Source organism: Melanerpes formicivorus, unplaced genomic scaffold, assembly GCF_026170545.1.
Source record: "Melanerpes formicivorus ecotype bairdi unplaced genomic scaffold, bMelFor1.0.p_v2 SCAF_6, whole genome shotgun sequence".
Classification (NCBI taxonomy): Eukaryota; Metazoa; Chordata; class Aves; order Piciformes; family Picidae; genus Melanerpes; species Melanerpes formicivorus.
Genome location: NW_027142358.1, coordinates 2,479,842 through 2,494,246, shown reverse-complemented (window position 1 = coordinate 2,494,246; position 14,405 = coordinate 2,479,842). Strand labels below are relative to the sequence as shown.

The 14,405-nt window shown below is 43.0% G+C and overlaps 2 protein-coding genes across 9 annotated transcripts in view; one reads left to right on the top strand and one right to left on the bottom strand.

Annotated features, from left to right (window-relative positions):
• The window catches only part of DCLRE1A (DNA cross-link repair 1A), a 58,214-nt gene extending 48,198 nt beyond the window's left edge, over nucleotides 1–10,016 (bottom strand). For all 8 annotated transcript variants that reach the window (XR_010987476.1, XR_010987474.1, XR_010987475.1 and 5 more), the window contains exons 1-4: nucleotides 8,900–10,016; nucleotides 6,525–8,072; nucleotides 3,121–3,254; nucleotides 1,870–1,988 (exon numbers count right to left, since the gene is read on the bottom strand). Coding sequence is in view for 3 of the 8 variants with exons in the window: in XM_068139338.1 (XP_067995439.1) it covers nucleotides 1,870–1,988; nucleotides 3,121–3,254; nucleotides 6,525–8,072; nucleotides 8,900–9,317 (2,219 nt within the window). In the remaining 5 variants the exon portion in view is untranslated. The remainder of the gene's footprint in view (nucleotides 1–1,869; nucleotides 1,989–3,120; nucleotides 3,255–6,524; nucleotides 8,073–8,899) is intronic.
• Nucleotides 10,017–10,465: 449 nt separating this feature from the next.
• NHLRC2 (NHL repeat containing 2) overlaps nucleotides 10,466–14,405 on the top strand; it is a 42,262-nt gene continuing 38,322 nt past the window's right edge. Inside the window, exons 1-2 of the mRNA XM_068139340.1 lie at nucleotides 10,466–10,689; nucleotides 12,492–12,644. Coding sequence (XP_067995441.1) covers nucleotides 10,527–10,689; nucleotides 12,492–12,644 — 316 coding nt within the window. The 5' untranslated portion in view covers nucleotides 10,466–10,526. The remainder of the gene's footprint in view (nucleotides 10,690–12,491; nucleotides 12,645–14,405) is intronic.

Sequence of the window (14,405 nt, the reverse complement as noted above, 5' to 3'; positions counted from 1 at the left end):
TCACCCTTCAGTGGCAGGAAGGCCTGCAGAACAGCATTTTAAAATCACAGCTGCTCTCCAGCCCAATTTAGCTAGGAATTCCTGATTTCCAAAGGAATTCTGAAGCAAATCTTACAGCCACAGACAAGATACAATTGAATTCTCAGCTGAAGTGGAAAGAAGAAAAAAAAACCAAAAACACACCAGCAGTAAAGCAACCAAGCATTAAGTGCCTCTGTCTTCTAGGCACGACAAAGATGCTGCTGCAGTTCCAATCCAAGGCTCTGTTACTTGATTGAAAGGGCAAAGAGCACACCAAAGAAGCAGCACTCTTATTCAGGAGAATTAGAATCATATTATTGCAAATGCACCTTCATTCCTGCAGGTCTTACTGAAGCATGTCATTTTAAATTCTATTTGCAGCACTTAAAAATTATCCTCTAACGAGGATTTCCTGATTGTAAGCAACAATTCTTCTACTGGCCACAGCAAATTGATTGCACTTTCTGCAGTTCCTCACCAAAGCTGTCTGAAGGGTGAGAGCTCAGACTGGACCAGAGTGGGACTACTTTGGATATGAATCATCTGTAAAGAGTAAATGAAATCTCAAACAAGGAAAAACTGGCATGAATCAGAGCTAAAATGACAGAATTGTTGAACAGGAAAAATGAGAAGTGTCCAAATTACATAAGCAACAAGGCTTCCTTCATTCCCAGAAAGGGTTCTCAAAGGACTTCATGGAATTTATCCATCCAACTATAAACAAATCCTACGATAAGGAATATATGAACCAGCTGTGACAGAGAGCTGTGTTTCAATATATACTTCAGGGAAAGTACTTTTCTTCCAGCCCATAGCTAAAGAAGGTACCAAGAGGCAGGAGAGAAAGAGCACAGGGCTGAAAGTCAGGTGCTGCTGAACTTGAAATCCAGCATTACTACATAGCACCAGTATAACCTTGGACAAAAATCTCACCCTTTATCATTGAGTTCAGTAGAAGCCTTGTTTCAGATTTCAGCAGGCTTTTATTTAAAGTTCAGTTTTCAAAATGTTGAGTAGGTTTTGTCTCTCCCAGGATCCAAAGTTCCACATTTTTCATTAGCTGAAGACTTCACTATTTCAGTTGAAGCTACAGAAACCTAACATATCTGATAATCAAATCTAGGATGCTTCCAACTAGACACCAAAAACTAAAGTGTCCAGACCAGTAGGAAAAAAAAAATCCAGCTGTTAACAACCTTAAAAACTATGAAGCTATGTGTGGCTAACACTATCATAGTTACATAGTATCAGTCAGGGTTGGAAGGGACCACAAGGATCATCCAGCTCCAACCCCCCTGCCATGGGCAGGACACCTCACACTAGATCAGGCTGGCCAGAGCCTCGTCCAGCCTGGTCTTAGAACACCTCCAGGGATGGGGCCTCAACCCCCTCCCTGGACAACCCATTCCAGGGCTTCACCACTCTCATGGGGAAGAACTTTCTCCTCACATCCAGCTTGAATCTCCCCACCTCCAGCTTCATTCCATTCCCCCTAGTCCTATCACTACCTGATATCCTGAGAAGTCCCTCCCCAGCCTTCTTGTAGGCCCCTTTCAGATACTATATACACATTCAAAATAAACCAAATAAAAGTTATACTAAAATGATGAAAAAGTCTAAGTTTTATTCCAAAAAATACCTTACTTATTTGAAAAGAAAGCTCCTTGCAATTAGCCACATGCCTAATTCAATTCAGAAGTGAAAATACATACCACTCGGCCAACTCAGGCAGATGAAGTATTTTCACCCTTATATTTTTTCAGATCCACTGAAAAATCATGAGACCATGAACTGAATCTGTACAACTATTTATCTTTAATATTCCCCAACAAATGCAATGATACATACTGATTGGCATCAAGCAACACCACTCTGATCCCATGCACTACACATTCGGTGTCCATCGGCAGCACGTGGATGTACTGCTCTTGGACTCGAAGTTTGCTCTTCACCAGATTGCCAGTTATCTGTAACAGGAAAAGGATTTAATATGGGATAGGAACAGAGTCTAAAAAAAGCCTTTGTTTATTTTAGAAACAAAGGCTCTCAAAGCCAGACTGTCTGGCTTAGAGAGAAACTATGAGAAATGATGAGATTCTGGGTATAATCAAGCCTTCCAGGAGCATTTTACCTCTCAAAATGCAAACTGAACAAAAAAGTCAACCTTTAAAAGCCTACTTTTAAAAGCCTGTTCACAGGCTATGGATTGGTATCAGAGAGGAGGCAAACATGGGGGAATGACATCTGCTACAGGCTGCCAAATCAAGAAGAGGAAGTGGATAAAAGCTGCTTTAAACAGCTGACAAGTTGGACTCAATGATCTCAAATGTCTCTCCCAACTTGATTAATTCTATTCTATCCTATTCAGATCACAGGCCCTGGTTCTTATCAGGGAGATTGCAGTCATCCCAACACCTACTGGAAGGGTGACACAGGACACAAGCATTCCAGCACTTCCAGAGTAAATCAGAAATAGTTGCTTTGAGGCAGGTTCTGAGTGGGTTGATTTGGTAGGTGCCCTACTGTGTTACAAGTAAAAAAGAGTTAGTTTGGGGGTATGATAGCTAATGGCAGTCTTGGCCTAAAGCACAGAACACACAGGACCAGACTAAAACAACTTCATTTACTTAATGCATAGAAGAGATGGCTTAAGGAGCATCTCATTTCAGGCTTCCATCACTTGAATAGCATTACTGAGAATGTGGAAACAAGCTACAATCTCAAGTTACACAAAAAAGAAGGACATTACCATTTTAAACTAGGGAAAAAAAATTCAGAGTGGGTAAGCCCTGCAACAGGCTGCAAGAAGAGGTAGTGGAATATGTCCCATTTTCAAAATCTGACCAAGAAAGGCTTTCTGCAATCTGAACTAACATCAAAGCCAAAGCCTCGCTGTGCAGGCAGATCTATGTGACCTCTAGAGATCCTTTTAAATCTGAATGTCTTACCAGGGAAACCCAGATCCCCCTATATATATCACTGTGCCTAGCTGACCCAACGATGGAACCTCTGATCTTAACATTTACTTTCATCAGTATAAAAATTATCACAGTTCCATGTGGATTTGACAATATCTAAGCATTTTGGAAAAAAACTTACCTTATTACAGTAGATTGGAAACATGAAGTTTTTTGTTAGCCCACAATAGTGATCAGAGTGAAAATGAGTAAGGAAATAAGCTGTGCAGCCTTCAATTTCTCCATAACGGAAGGCATCAACTGTAAAACCAGTTCCTATAGGAAAAGAGGGAAGAGTCAGTAACTGACTGGCTCCAGTCAGGAAACATGCATAGGTCTGAACAGGTTTCTAATTGAATTTTCTTTTTGTTCCTTTTGCTTTATTCCAAACTAAAAGGGAATACAGTTACAATGCATGTAAGTGAAGGAGCTCTTTAAAGACAAGCATGATTTGTGCCCGAGTTGACAGCCACAAGACTTTACCTTAAAATGTTAACAAACTATCCCCACACAAATACCTCCAGATGCCTCCCAAGTATCTGTTGTTCAGCTGCCACCCTGCATAAGCAAATAAGCCATGCTTACCTGCATTCAGCTGGTATTTTTTTAAAGTTGATGTAGATTAAAATCTGATACCAACAGCTTCACACAAAACAGAATAAATAACCACAGCTTAACAAAATGCATTGGTGCAGTGGTCTAGTTTCATAGTTTCATAGTTTCATTCAGGGTTGGAAGGGACCACAAGGATCATCTAGTTCCAACCCCCCTGCCATGGGCATGGACACCCCACACTAGATCAGGCTGGACAGAGCCTCATCCAGCCTGCTCTTAAACACCCCCAGGGACGGGGCCTCGACCACCTCCCTGGACAACACATTCCAGGGTTTCACCACTCTCATGGTGAAGAACCTCCTCCTCACATCCAGCCTGAATCTCCCCACCTCCAGCTTCATTCCATTCCCCCTAGTCCTATCACTACCTGAGATCCTGAGAAGTCCTTCCCCAGCCTTCCTGTAGGCCCCCTTCAGATACTGGAAAGCGACAATTAGGTCTCCTCGGAGCCTTCTCTTCTGCAGACTGTACAGCCCCAACTCCTTCAGTCTGTCCTCATAGGAGAGGTGCTCCAGCCCTCTGATCATCCTTGTGGCCCTTCTCTGGACACGTTCCAGCACCTCCACATCCCTCTTGTAATAGGGGCTCCAGAACTGGACACAGTACTCCAGGTGGGGTCTCACCAGGGCTGAGTAGAGGGGGAGGATCACCTCCCTCGACCTGCTAGCCACACTTCTCCTGATGCAGCCCAGGATCTGATTGGCTTTGCGGGCTGCAAGTGCACATTGAGAGCTCATGTTGAGCTTTTTGTCCACCAGCACCCCCAAGTCTCTCTCCTCAGGGCTACCCTCCAGCCAGTCACAGCCCAGCCTGTATTTGTGCCTGGGATTGCCTCGACCCAGATGCAGGACCCTGCACTTGCTCTTGTTGAACTTCATGAGGTTGGCCTGTGCCCACCTCTCCAGCCTGTCAAGGTCCCTCTGGATGGCCTCCCTTCCCTCCAGCGTGTCTGCTGCACCACACAGCTTGGTGTCATCAGCAAACTTGCTGAGGGTGCACTCAATGCCACTGTCCATGTCCCCCACAAAGATGTTGAATAAGACAGGTCCCAGGACTGATCCCTGAGGGACTCCGCTTGTCACTGGCCTCCACTGGGACATGGAGCCATTGACAGCCACTCTTTGGGTGCGGCCATCAAGCCAGTTCCTTATCCATCTAGTGGTCCACCCATCAAACCCATGTGTCACCAATTTGGAGACCAGGATGTGGTGTGGGACAGTGTCGAAGGCTTTGCTCAGGTCCAGGTAAACGACATCAGCTGCTCGCCCCTCATCTATTAATTTTGTCACCTGCTCATAGAAGGCCACCAGGTTGGTCAGGCAGGATTTGCCCTTGGCAAAGCCATGCTGACTGTTCCCAATCACCTCTTCACTATTCTTTTAGTTGATTAGTTCACTATTCTTTTAGTTGATTAGATGATGTCGGATGATAGGTTGGACTTGATGATCACAAAGCTCTTTTCCAACCTGGTTAATACCATTCTATCAAACTCCAATTTTTCAGTTATTCCACATCTAATATTCCTTTTAAAACATGCTAGCATACAATCTTCAAACAAGCAATCTAGGGTGAAAAATGATCCATTTACCACCGTATGCTTTCAGTGGGGTGCTGTTTGTATACAAATGGTGGATAAAGAGAGCTGTAGAGAAGATAGCCCTTTTCTCTGCAAACACCATTTTAAATGTTTTAAATACAAACATACCAACAAATGGCCCTTTGACATTCACTTACGGCTGTTTAAAATCACCAAATAGCCCACAGAGCTAATTCACCTGGTGGCACTCAAGTATCTTTCATTTTACATCATGCAAATTTCCCAGCTGCTCTACAAGAACTGGAAACAGTTCCATTTATTTGAAGACAGAACTTCAAGGATTTGTACCTCAAAAAAAACCCCACAGCAGTCTGCTAATTAAAAAAAAAAAAATATCACTAACTGAAAAATCCTTAAGTGTTTGAGAGGTACCAGACTTAAAACTTCAGGGAGGCTGCATTACATCAGGCCAAGAGGATAAATACCTATCATTGGCAACACAGAAAATACAGTCAGTTGTATTTCAAATGTACTAATAAAATTCAGAACACAAACAATACAGATCATAACAAAGCAACTTGAAAATTGTATTGTAGGCATAGGAGGTCTGTCCTTCAAATTTATGATATATGGAAAATGCTTTAAACCCACAAAGACTTAGAGGCCAGCCTGCAAGCAGCAGTTTGGCCCTTAGGATCACTAATATATTTCTACCTGGCTTCTTCCAATAGCTACCTAAAGCTAAGGCAGTCCTTTAGTGCTAAATGAAACTACAAGGATCTGAAGCTTTTTAAGCCACTGATGTATGCCTTGCTTGCTGAAAATTCTGCGAAATTATTGGCTCTCTCCTTAACTCTACTTTCCTGCTTGGTTTTCATTTCTTTGTATTCAGAGTTGTAGTAAATCATATTTCTAAGACTACTAAATTTCAAATGCAAAATTAAACTCAATTCTTTTAACCTAGTCTAAGGAAACAATTGCTATTGACAGCCCTATTTTCAGGCACAAGTGATACAAAAGATTACATTCAGGCATAGGAGTAACTATTACCAAGAAAGAATTTAAGGAAGATGATCCATTTTCCAATACTGCTTATGGTTTTTTTGCTCTGTCAAACCCAAAAGTTAGTCCTTCAAACAATTTTCCTGAGATAACTATTTCACCATTTTTTCAGCCATTACTGACTCTGGTTCTGCATTCACCTTCTTTTGGAGATCTGCACCTACTCAAGATTTTATTAGCTGAGACAAAGGAAAGAAAATTCATGGTGAGTTGCAGGCTAAATGGTCATGAAGAGTGAAGAATACAGAAACCTAAAGCTAGGAAAAAAATTACAACAGTCAAGCCAAAATCAGTTAGCTTCCACAAAAAGCAACAGCTAAGCTATCTCTCACCTGGTATTTTCTTGTAGAAAGGGCAGTGTTTTTTTCTTGTCCCTTCATCTGTAGTAGGTAAGTCTTTAATTTTTTTTCTCCACCTTCGTTGGCCACCAAAGCTTACATCTCCAAAGCCTCCAATTTTATCTGGACTTTGTGCAACTGCTTCAGCACCTTCCACAGACCCTTCAGCTTTCCTTTTTTGCTGTCTGGGCCTCTTTCCATTGGGAGTTACTGAATCTGATACCTGCTTTCCCTCACTCAAACATGTCTCTCCTTTGCTTTCCTCTTTTACTTTGGGTTTTAACCCAAAGAAAACACCAATGTCCATTTGTTTGAGTTCTTTGCCAGAAGTGGATTTGGCCTTCATACTTGCTAAAGGTGGGGCAGTTTTAGAGACGGGGCTGGAAAAGCCCACAGCAGCTCTAGTAAGATTTTCTTCTTTCTCCACTACTGATTGCAAATTCTCCTGGCAAGCTGTTTTTTCAATCACAGTGGCAGTCACTTTATCTGTGTTAATTAAAATATTACTTGGGTCTCTCAAAACATTACTTTTCTGTGTCAGAAGAGAGCCAGGATCTTCTCTGCCTAGTAGTGATGATGCGTCAGTAAAACTCATGTATGCAGAATCCAAAGCACAAGCACCAGTATCTTCTGACCCTGTGTTACCTGCTGTAGCAGCAGAAGAAATCGGTTCTGGCTGCTTAACCTCCTTGCAGTTAAAAGAGGATCCAGGGGCTAGCACTTCTTGATGCTGATTATCTGCACATGTTGAATTACAGCACTTGCTGTTCACATGATCCTGAGAAACTGTTTTTATGCTATGGTTCAGATGGTTCAATGTCTTTACTTCCTCACAGTTCCCTAAGACGTGTCTTGTTTTGGTATGATCACCCTGAGGCTTCTGCTGTAAGAGATGCCCATCAAATGTTTTAAATATCATAGAATTAGATTCATCATTTTCAGGGTTACAAACCTCAAATAATTTATTTTGTGATATTTTTACTTTCTCCCCCTCTGCCTCTCTTTCCTCTTCACTTTCCTCAAAAGTACTCAGTGGAGAATAAGAAATTTCACAGTCACTGAAGTCCACTTTTGACTGTAGTAGACTTGGCTGACTTGTATCTTTGTGAGTAGACAGATCTTCTTCTGTTCTACTTTCTTGAGAGAATGCAAAGTCATAAAATTCAAATTTACAACTGTTTTCTGTAGCCTGTGTGAGATGAAATGTCTGTTGAGACTTCTGACTATCTGCAAAAGAGGAAGTACTTCCACTGATTATGTTGAAAGACTTCCCTTGTGGTGAGCTCTGTGCCATCAATGTACAGTCATCATTTGGGACATTTTTCATGTCACTGCACAGCTTCTCATCCTGTGAGATTTCCTCTACATGACTTGGGGAATAGCTGGGCTTTGTAACAGTAGAGTATGTCACTGCCCTCTCCAAAGTGTCTGCTGAAGAGTCTACAAGATATTCTCCTGCCCTGCTTGCTGCAAGTAGAAAATGGCTGTAACGCTTGTAGTGGGATGGAATGGTGGAATTGCACAGTAAACCATCAGGACACTCTAGGACAAGAGTTAAACAGAAAAGTGATGTTAGTATCTTTGCAAAGGCAGTTGACATAATTACTGAAATAAAATTCAAACAGGACACACAATTTTAAAGCTTTTTCTTAAAAATACAGCTATTGGAGGACAGAATGCACAAGTAAAAGTGATTTTCAAGCTACCAAGACCTCCTGCCCTGAGCCAGGTAGAAATGAGTGCTTCCAACCTGAAACCAACCAGCTACTGCTAATACAGCACCATGCCTAAATTACTACAGGCCTCTAACACCACCACTACTTAGTCCTCCTTCAATATTGCATTGATGCAATCACACAACTTCTGGTTTAGAATTGTCTCACACACAAGCAACAAGCTCTGAGAAGTAGCACCCGAGAAGTAGCACCAGAAAAGGCCAGGAGACAAGTTTCTAAATAAACTAAATATCAGTTCTGAATCAACTTGAAATTCCACTTCAAATTCTCAGCTGGGTTACATCCTAAGTTTAAAAAATAATAAAATTTAAAAATCATGTATTTACTGATCACAGAATGTTAGGGTGAAAAAAAGTATTCAGGATTCAGATGCCAGGAAAAAAGCTGTGGCAGTTCTGTACATTTTGTTGTTGTTGTTAGCTATTTTACAGAATTCTTAGATTCTGGTATGAAATGTTCACATCAGATTTCCATGTTCACATGAGGTTCTTCATGAAGAAAATAATACTGATAAATGACCAACAGTAACACTCTAAAAACCAGAGCAACTACCAAATGTGAAAACCAAGGTTTGCAGCAGTATCTTATGAGAAGCCCTTTTCTCCAAAGGCCACGTTCTTACTCTAGTCATACCTTTTTCAGTGGCTCCTGGAGTATCCAAACATTCAGCAACATGCCAGCGAGGTGTCTGGACCAATAGCAAAGAGAAAGGCATCTGGCAGCTCGGACAGTATCCATCGTGCACGGGCTTCCCATTTTGTGAGCTCTGTCCCGTCAGGCTACCCACGCTTTCCTGGGAGTGCACACTGCTGTCATCTTTGCACTGATCTACATCCTGATCTGGCCTTGATCTCTGCTCAGTTTTCTGAAGCCCATCAGCTTTTTCCACAGATTTTTTCTTACTTCTGCTTCTCTGTTTTTTTGGCCTGCTCTTGCTCTCACTTACTTTCTGCACAGGTGTAGAGATGCTCTCAGAACTATTCTGATGCTTTCGCTTCCTGATGGATTTGTATTCCCAAATATCCTCTTCCAATAAAGCATCTTCAGACATGGTAACACACGAAATAGTCTTTCTTTTAACCAACAGTTCACAAAACTATCTTTTCTTCCACTAAAAGGTTTTCTCTTCCCTGCCCCCTTCACTACCTGAAGAAAAGTACTTGAATTCCATTTTAAAAGAGTAACACGGGGCCGCACACCAAACAGCAGTCCGTGATGGGACAGAAGCATGATGGATCCTACCCTAAAAAATGTAATCTAATGAGCGCCTCTTTCAATATTCGTCGTTACTCCTGTCAAAGACAAGGCGAGCCTGGAAGATACAGAACGACTTGCTGCGTGAGTCATTGCCTCTCATAAGCACCCGACCCGACCTCGGAGGGTGAAGCCCAGCTTGCCCCGCTCCCCCAGCTGCCACCTTGCTGCCCCGAAGCAAGAAGGTTTTAAGAAAGAAAATGACAAGAGTTCGGCTACGGGATCGCTGCCGGGAGTCACCACACAGCGAAGGCCGAAACCGGCCTGGCGCTGCCAGGAGGGGCCCCGCGCTTACACCGCACCGTGGGCGGCTGCCTCCCCACAGCCTCCCGCCGCGGGCTCCGTAGGCCGGCTGCCTCCCCGCAGCCTCTCGCCGCGGACACCGTGGGCAAGCTGCCCCCCGCAGGCTCCCGCCGCAGGCTGTCTGGAGTCTCCCGCCGCTACCAAGGGGGCGGGCGGGCGCCTTTCCTCAGCCGTTCACCGCCGTGGCACTGCATTCGCTTCCGCAGTTTCGTCACCAACTGTCACTCAGTTTCCCGCTTCTCTCATAGCTTCCCCCACCGCCTGAAAAAAATAAAATAAAATTCCATCTATATTGCTCTTTATATGATTTGCGCTTTGTTTGGACTTCTCCCCTGTGCTGCTCGGCTTTCACTTGTGTTCCATTTACAAATGGAAAAGTAAGTGGGCAAGAAAATCAGGCTGTGTTGAATCTGCTGACGTGGAATCACCACTGAGGGTTGTTTTCACGAATATACTTCTGTGAATATCAAAGCTGTGTAAAATCGCGAAATGAATCAGAAGCTTCTCCTTTGACACAGAACGTTTATTGCCTAATAGTACTTTGGTTCCGTTTCGTGAGGGTTTTTTTGGTGGTGGTGGTTGGTTTTGGTTTTAATTAGAGGTTTCCTCCCACCGCGTTGTCACGGTGCCGAAAGTGCGGCGGTGAAGCGGCAGTGCGGTAAACATCGGCCCGTAGCGGCGACGGGCTCGCCCAGGTCGCGTCATGGCTGCGGGGGGCCTAGCTGGGCTCCTGCCCGCCCAGACCCAGCTGGAGTACGCCCTGCTCGATGCCGATACTCCTCAGGAGAAAGAGAACTTGGTCTACCAGTACCTGAAGAAGATGGACAGCCGGGAGCGGGACCTAACGGTGCCCGAGCTCGGCGGAGGTGGGTGGTGGGGCCCGAGCAGCTTCGATCCCGCGGCGAACCGCGGTCCGGCGTCTCGGGCCCGCCGGGCGGGCGGCTGCAGGGTCTTCCTCGGCGGAGGTGGCCGAGGTTTGGTTCTGAGTGTGGCGTTCGCTTTAAAATCCCGCTGCCTGACAGGGCCGTGTAATTACGGCCCCGCTAGCCGCTTCTTTAAGCGGCGCTTCTAGTTACAGGAAATGTTACTCCTGAAAGTACCAGGAAAGAAGGACGGGGGAAAAAAGAAGCCCTCTATAAATACTAGTGGCTGCAAAAACTCCTTCTTTGAAGCTTCTAACTTTCTGCTATCACCATTAATTTACTTTTTTTAAAAAAAAAAAATAAAGCCTCTCCTTACTGTATCATAGATTGATGTCTCTTCTGGGCATAGTGAGAACATTCCCATCGCTCACAGCTTTCTCCTGACCAATCTTGGTTTCACTGCCGCCGTCTAATATGTTTCCCAGCTCTCTCTCCTCATGTCTTACCTGTGCTTGTCAATTTTCATGTCCCTGATATTACAAAGTGCTAGAGGTGTCATCCTCCTTCAGTGGAGTGCCTATTTCCCTTTCATGCTGTCATAGATCTTTTTGCACTAAGTGTAAAAATCAAGGTTAAGGCTTTTAAGCCTTTAAGTCTAGATCACGGTCCTTTTAATCTCAGTGACTACAGGACAGAAACCTCAGGAAGTAAACTTCAAGGTTAAAATCACATGTGTATCATGGTAATAAATTCTGACTTTTAGCCAGTAGAGCAAACTGAATGCTCTTTCTGCCTAGATTTGGACCCCTGAATGGAATTTTCACTTCTTTTCCATTTAAGTGTTTCGCTTTCTGTATGTTGTCAAAGCTTTTTTTCTCCTCTGAAAAGAGCTCGAATAGGTAGCCAATGTTTTTCTTTACCAGTATTGTCTTCTGAAAAGTATTTTAATTCTAGTGAATAGGGGAGGAGTGCTAAAAAATAACCTACTCTTTTCTTTTAAAAGGTAAATGCCCTTAAACTGTAGAAAGAATGCATGCACTTGATAAATCATTCTCATTAGTGTTGTCAAATCTGAATGTGTGTGCATCCCTTCATATTTATAAATACATGGAGGTAGAAACCAGGAGTTCTACTGTGTATGTCTGGAAAGGTTGTATTTCTGCCCACATAACAACAGTCATTTTTACCTGTCATTTCAAACTTGTGAAAATCAAGATCAGAACTGTAAACACCAAAATATTTCAGTCATCTTTGCAGTCAGTGATTTACAAAACTGTTGGGAAAGTCATTAGGACTTTAACAGTTTTTAAGTCTAGTAGCCTTTATGTGGGTTTTAAATAATTGTTACCTATGGGTCAGTGGTAGAGGTTGAATAATGTGGATCATGTTTGAAAAAGTATGAAAACTGGTTTGAGGCTTGTGTGCTCTTTTTGATTAAAAGATGCCTATTTAAATGTGTGAGGGGTCCCTGCCTGTGGCAGGGGGGTTGGAACTGGATGATCCTTGAGGTCCCTTCCAACCTTAACAATTCTATGACTCTATGATTCAAAATAAAAACCTGCCCTTTCAATATTACATTAACACTTGTTAATAATATTTCTTCTCTCTTATACATTATGAAGGGTTGTAGAACATAAGGATGAGTTGGGTTTTGGTTTGCTTTTCTAGCTGCATAAAAGGGGATGCTGAACTTTGTTCCTGGTATGTTTCAATTAAAAAAAATTGTGTTGTATGCAAATCAGAGACAAGTGTCTGCTTTTCCTTACCCTTCCCCTAACTGGGTATCACTGTCCTCTGAATTCCAGATCTACAATGGTTAAACACTGAAGGTCCTATTTCCCTTCACAAAGACCTTTGTGGAAAAGTTGTGGTGTTGGATTTCTTTACTTACTGCTGCATCAATTGCTTACACCTGCTGCCTGATCTCCACGCCTTAGAGCACCAGTACTCTGATAAAGGTAAAAGCACTTTGGCTTGCTTGGAATAGAATTTCCTGGCACTGTTGCAGTAGCTGAGTCACTTTGTTGCTGGTTACTAAACAGCTGGCAAAATTTCAGGGGTGCCTAAAAATGTCTTCTAATCTCTTAAGCAGCCTAAAAAAGGTGACTGTGTATAGTCCCATCGCATTTTTTAATGGGGTTAAATAAGGTGTCTGTTGTGTCTGTGTAATTAAAGAGACACAATGTGTGCTTAAAAGTCCAAATCTGATAGGTAAGGGTGTTTGCAAAAAGCGATGCAGGGATGCAAGATACAGGCTTGAAGTTATTACAACTACATAACTGCACTTGACTTAGGAACCAGGTTGGAGAAGAACACAGTAAAGCTGATAGAATGGATATAGTTAAGGTTAGTGTTAGGTTGGTTGGTGGTTTTTTGTGGTGGTTTTTTTTCCATTCTAACTGAAATACCAAAATATGTAAGGTTTGATTTAGCATATTTTGGTATTGGTATCACATTGTATAACATTAGTAACCCTGTATTCTGGAGAAGGAATTAAGCTTTTTAAAGTCACATCTGAGATGAAATTTCTCTCACTGTGTGAATAAAAATGCAGGGTAATGACTATTTAGAATGCAGTCTCTTGTCATTGTGATGACTTGTCAGAGATAAGCTGTGGTCTGACAGAATGTATCAGCTACTCACTTATCTTGGATATTTTAATAGACTGAAGAGTGAGATGAAGAGCAGTGTTACTTCCAGCCCTAAAAATACTGTACTGAATATGCTATATCTGTAGTAAATAACATTGGCTTATACTGTTTAAGTCTCTGGTCCTTCATTGGCCTTTCTGATTGGTTTTCATTTTGGCATCATTTATTTTCATCTGTTACTTTCTTTCACTAGAAAAAGAGATTAAAACAGCTTTGAAAATTCAAGTTCTTACATAGTTCACTTATTTATTGTAGATTTATGTAGCACTTTACAGAAGACTCAAACTGATTTTTCTACCTTGGAAGGCTTAGCTGTTTACTTGGGAGAAATTTGAGATCTGGTGTAATGTTTCAGATATGAGAAACTTAAGCTAATAAGGGAAAACTGTCATGGACTCAGCGTAAGTCAGCAGTGTGCCCAGGTGGCCAAGAAAGCCAATGGCATCCTGGCTTGTATTAGAAACACAGTGGCCAGCAGGAGAGGGAGGTGATCATCCCCCTGTACTCAGCACTGGTGAGGCCACACCTCAAGTATTGTGTTCAGGTTTGGGCCCTTCACTATGCAAAGGATATAGAGCTGCTGGAGCTTGTCCTGGGAAGGGCAGCAAGGGTGGTGAAGGGGCTGGAGCACATGGCATGCGAGAAGCGTTTGAGGGAGCTGGGGTTGTTCAGTCTAGAGAAAAGTAGGCTGAAGAGAGAGACCTTACTTCTCTCTACAATACCTGAGGGGAGGTTGGAGTGAGGAGGGGGCCAGCCTCTTCTGGATGACAAGCAACAGGACTAGAGGAAATGGTTGCAAGCTGTGCCAGGCGAGGTTTAGGCTGGATATTAGGAAATACTTCTTCACTGAAAGGGTACTCAAGCATTGGAATGGTCTGCCCAGGGCAGTGGTGGAGTCACCGTCCCTGGGGGTGTTCAAGTGGCGTGTAGACCTGGCACTTTGGTACATGGTTTAGTGTTGACCTTTCATTTCTAGGTTGAGGGCTGGACTTGATGAGCCTTGAGGTCTCTTCCAACCAGCTGTATTCTGTAATTCTATGGATTTCTTCTGGGAGGGAGGCAGTTTTA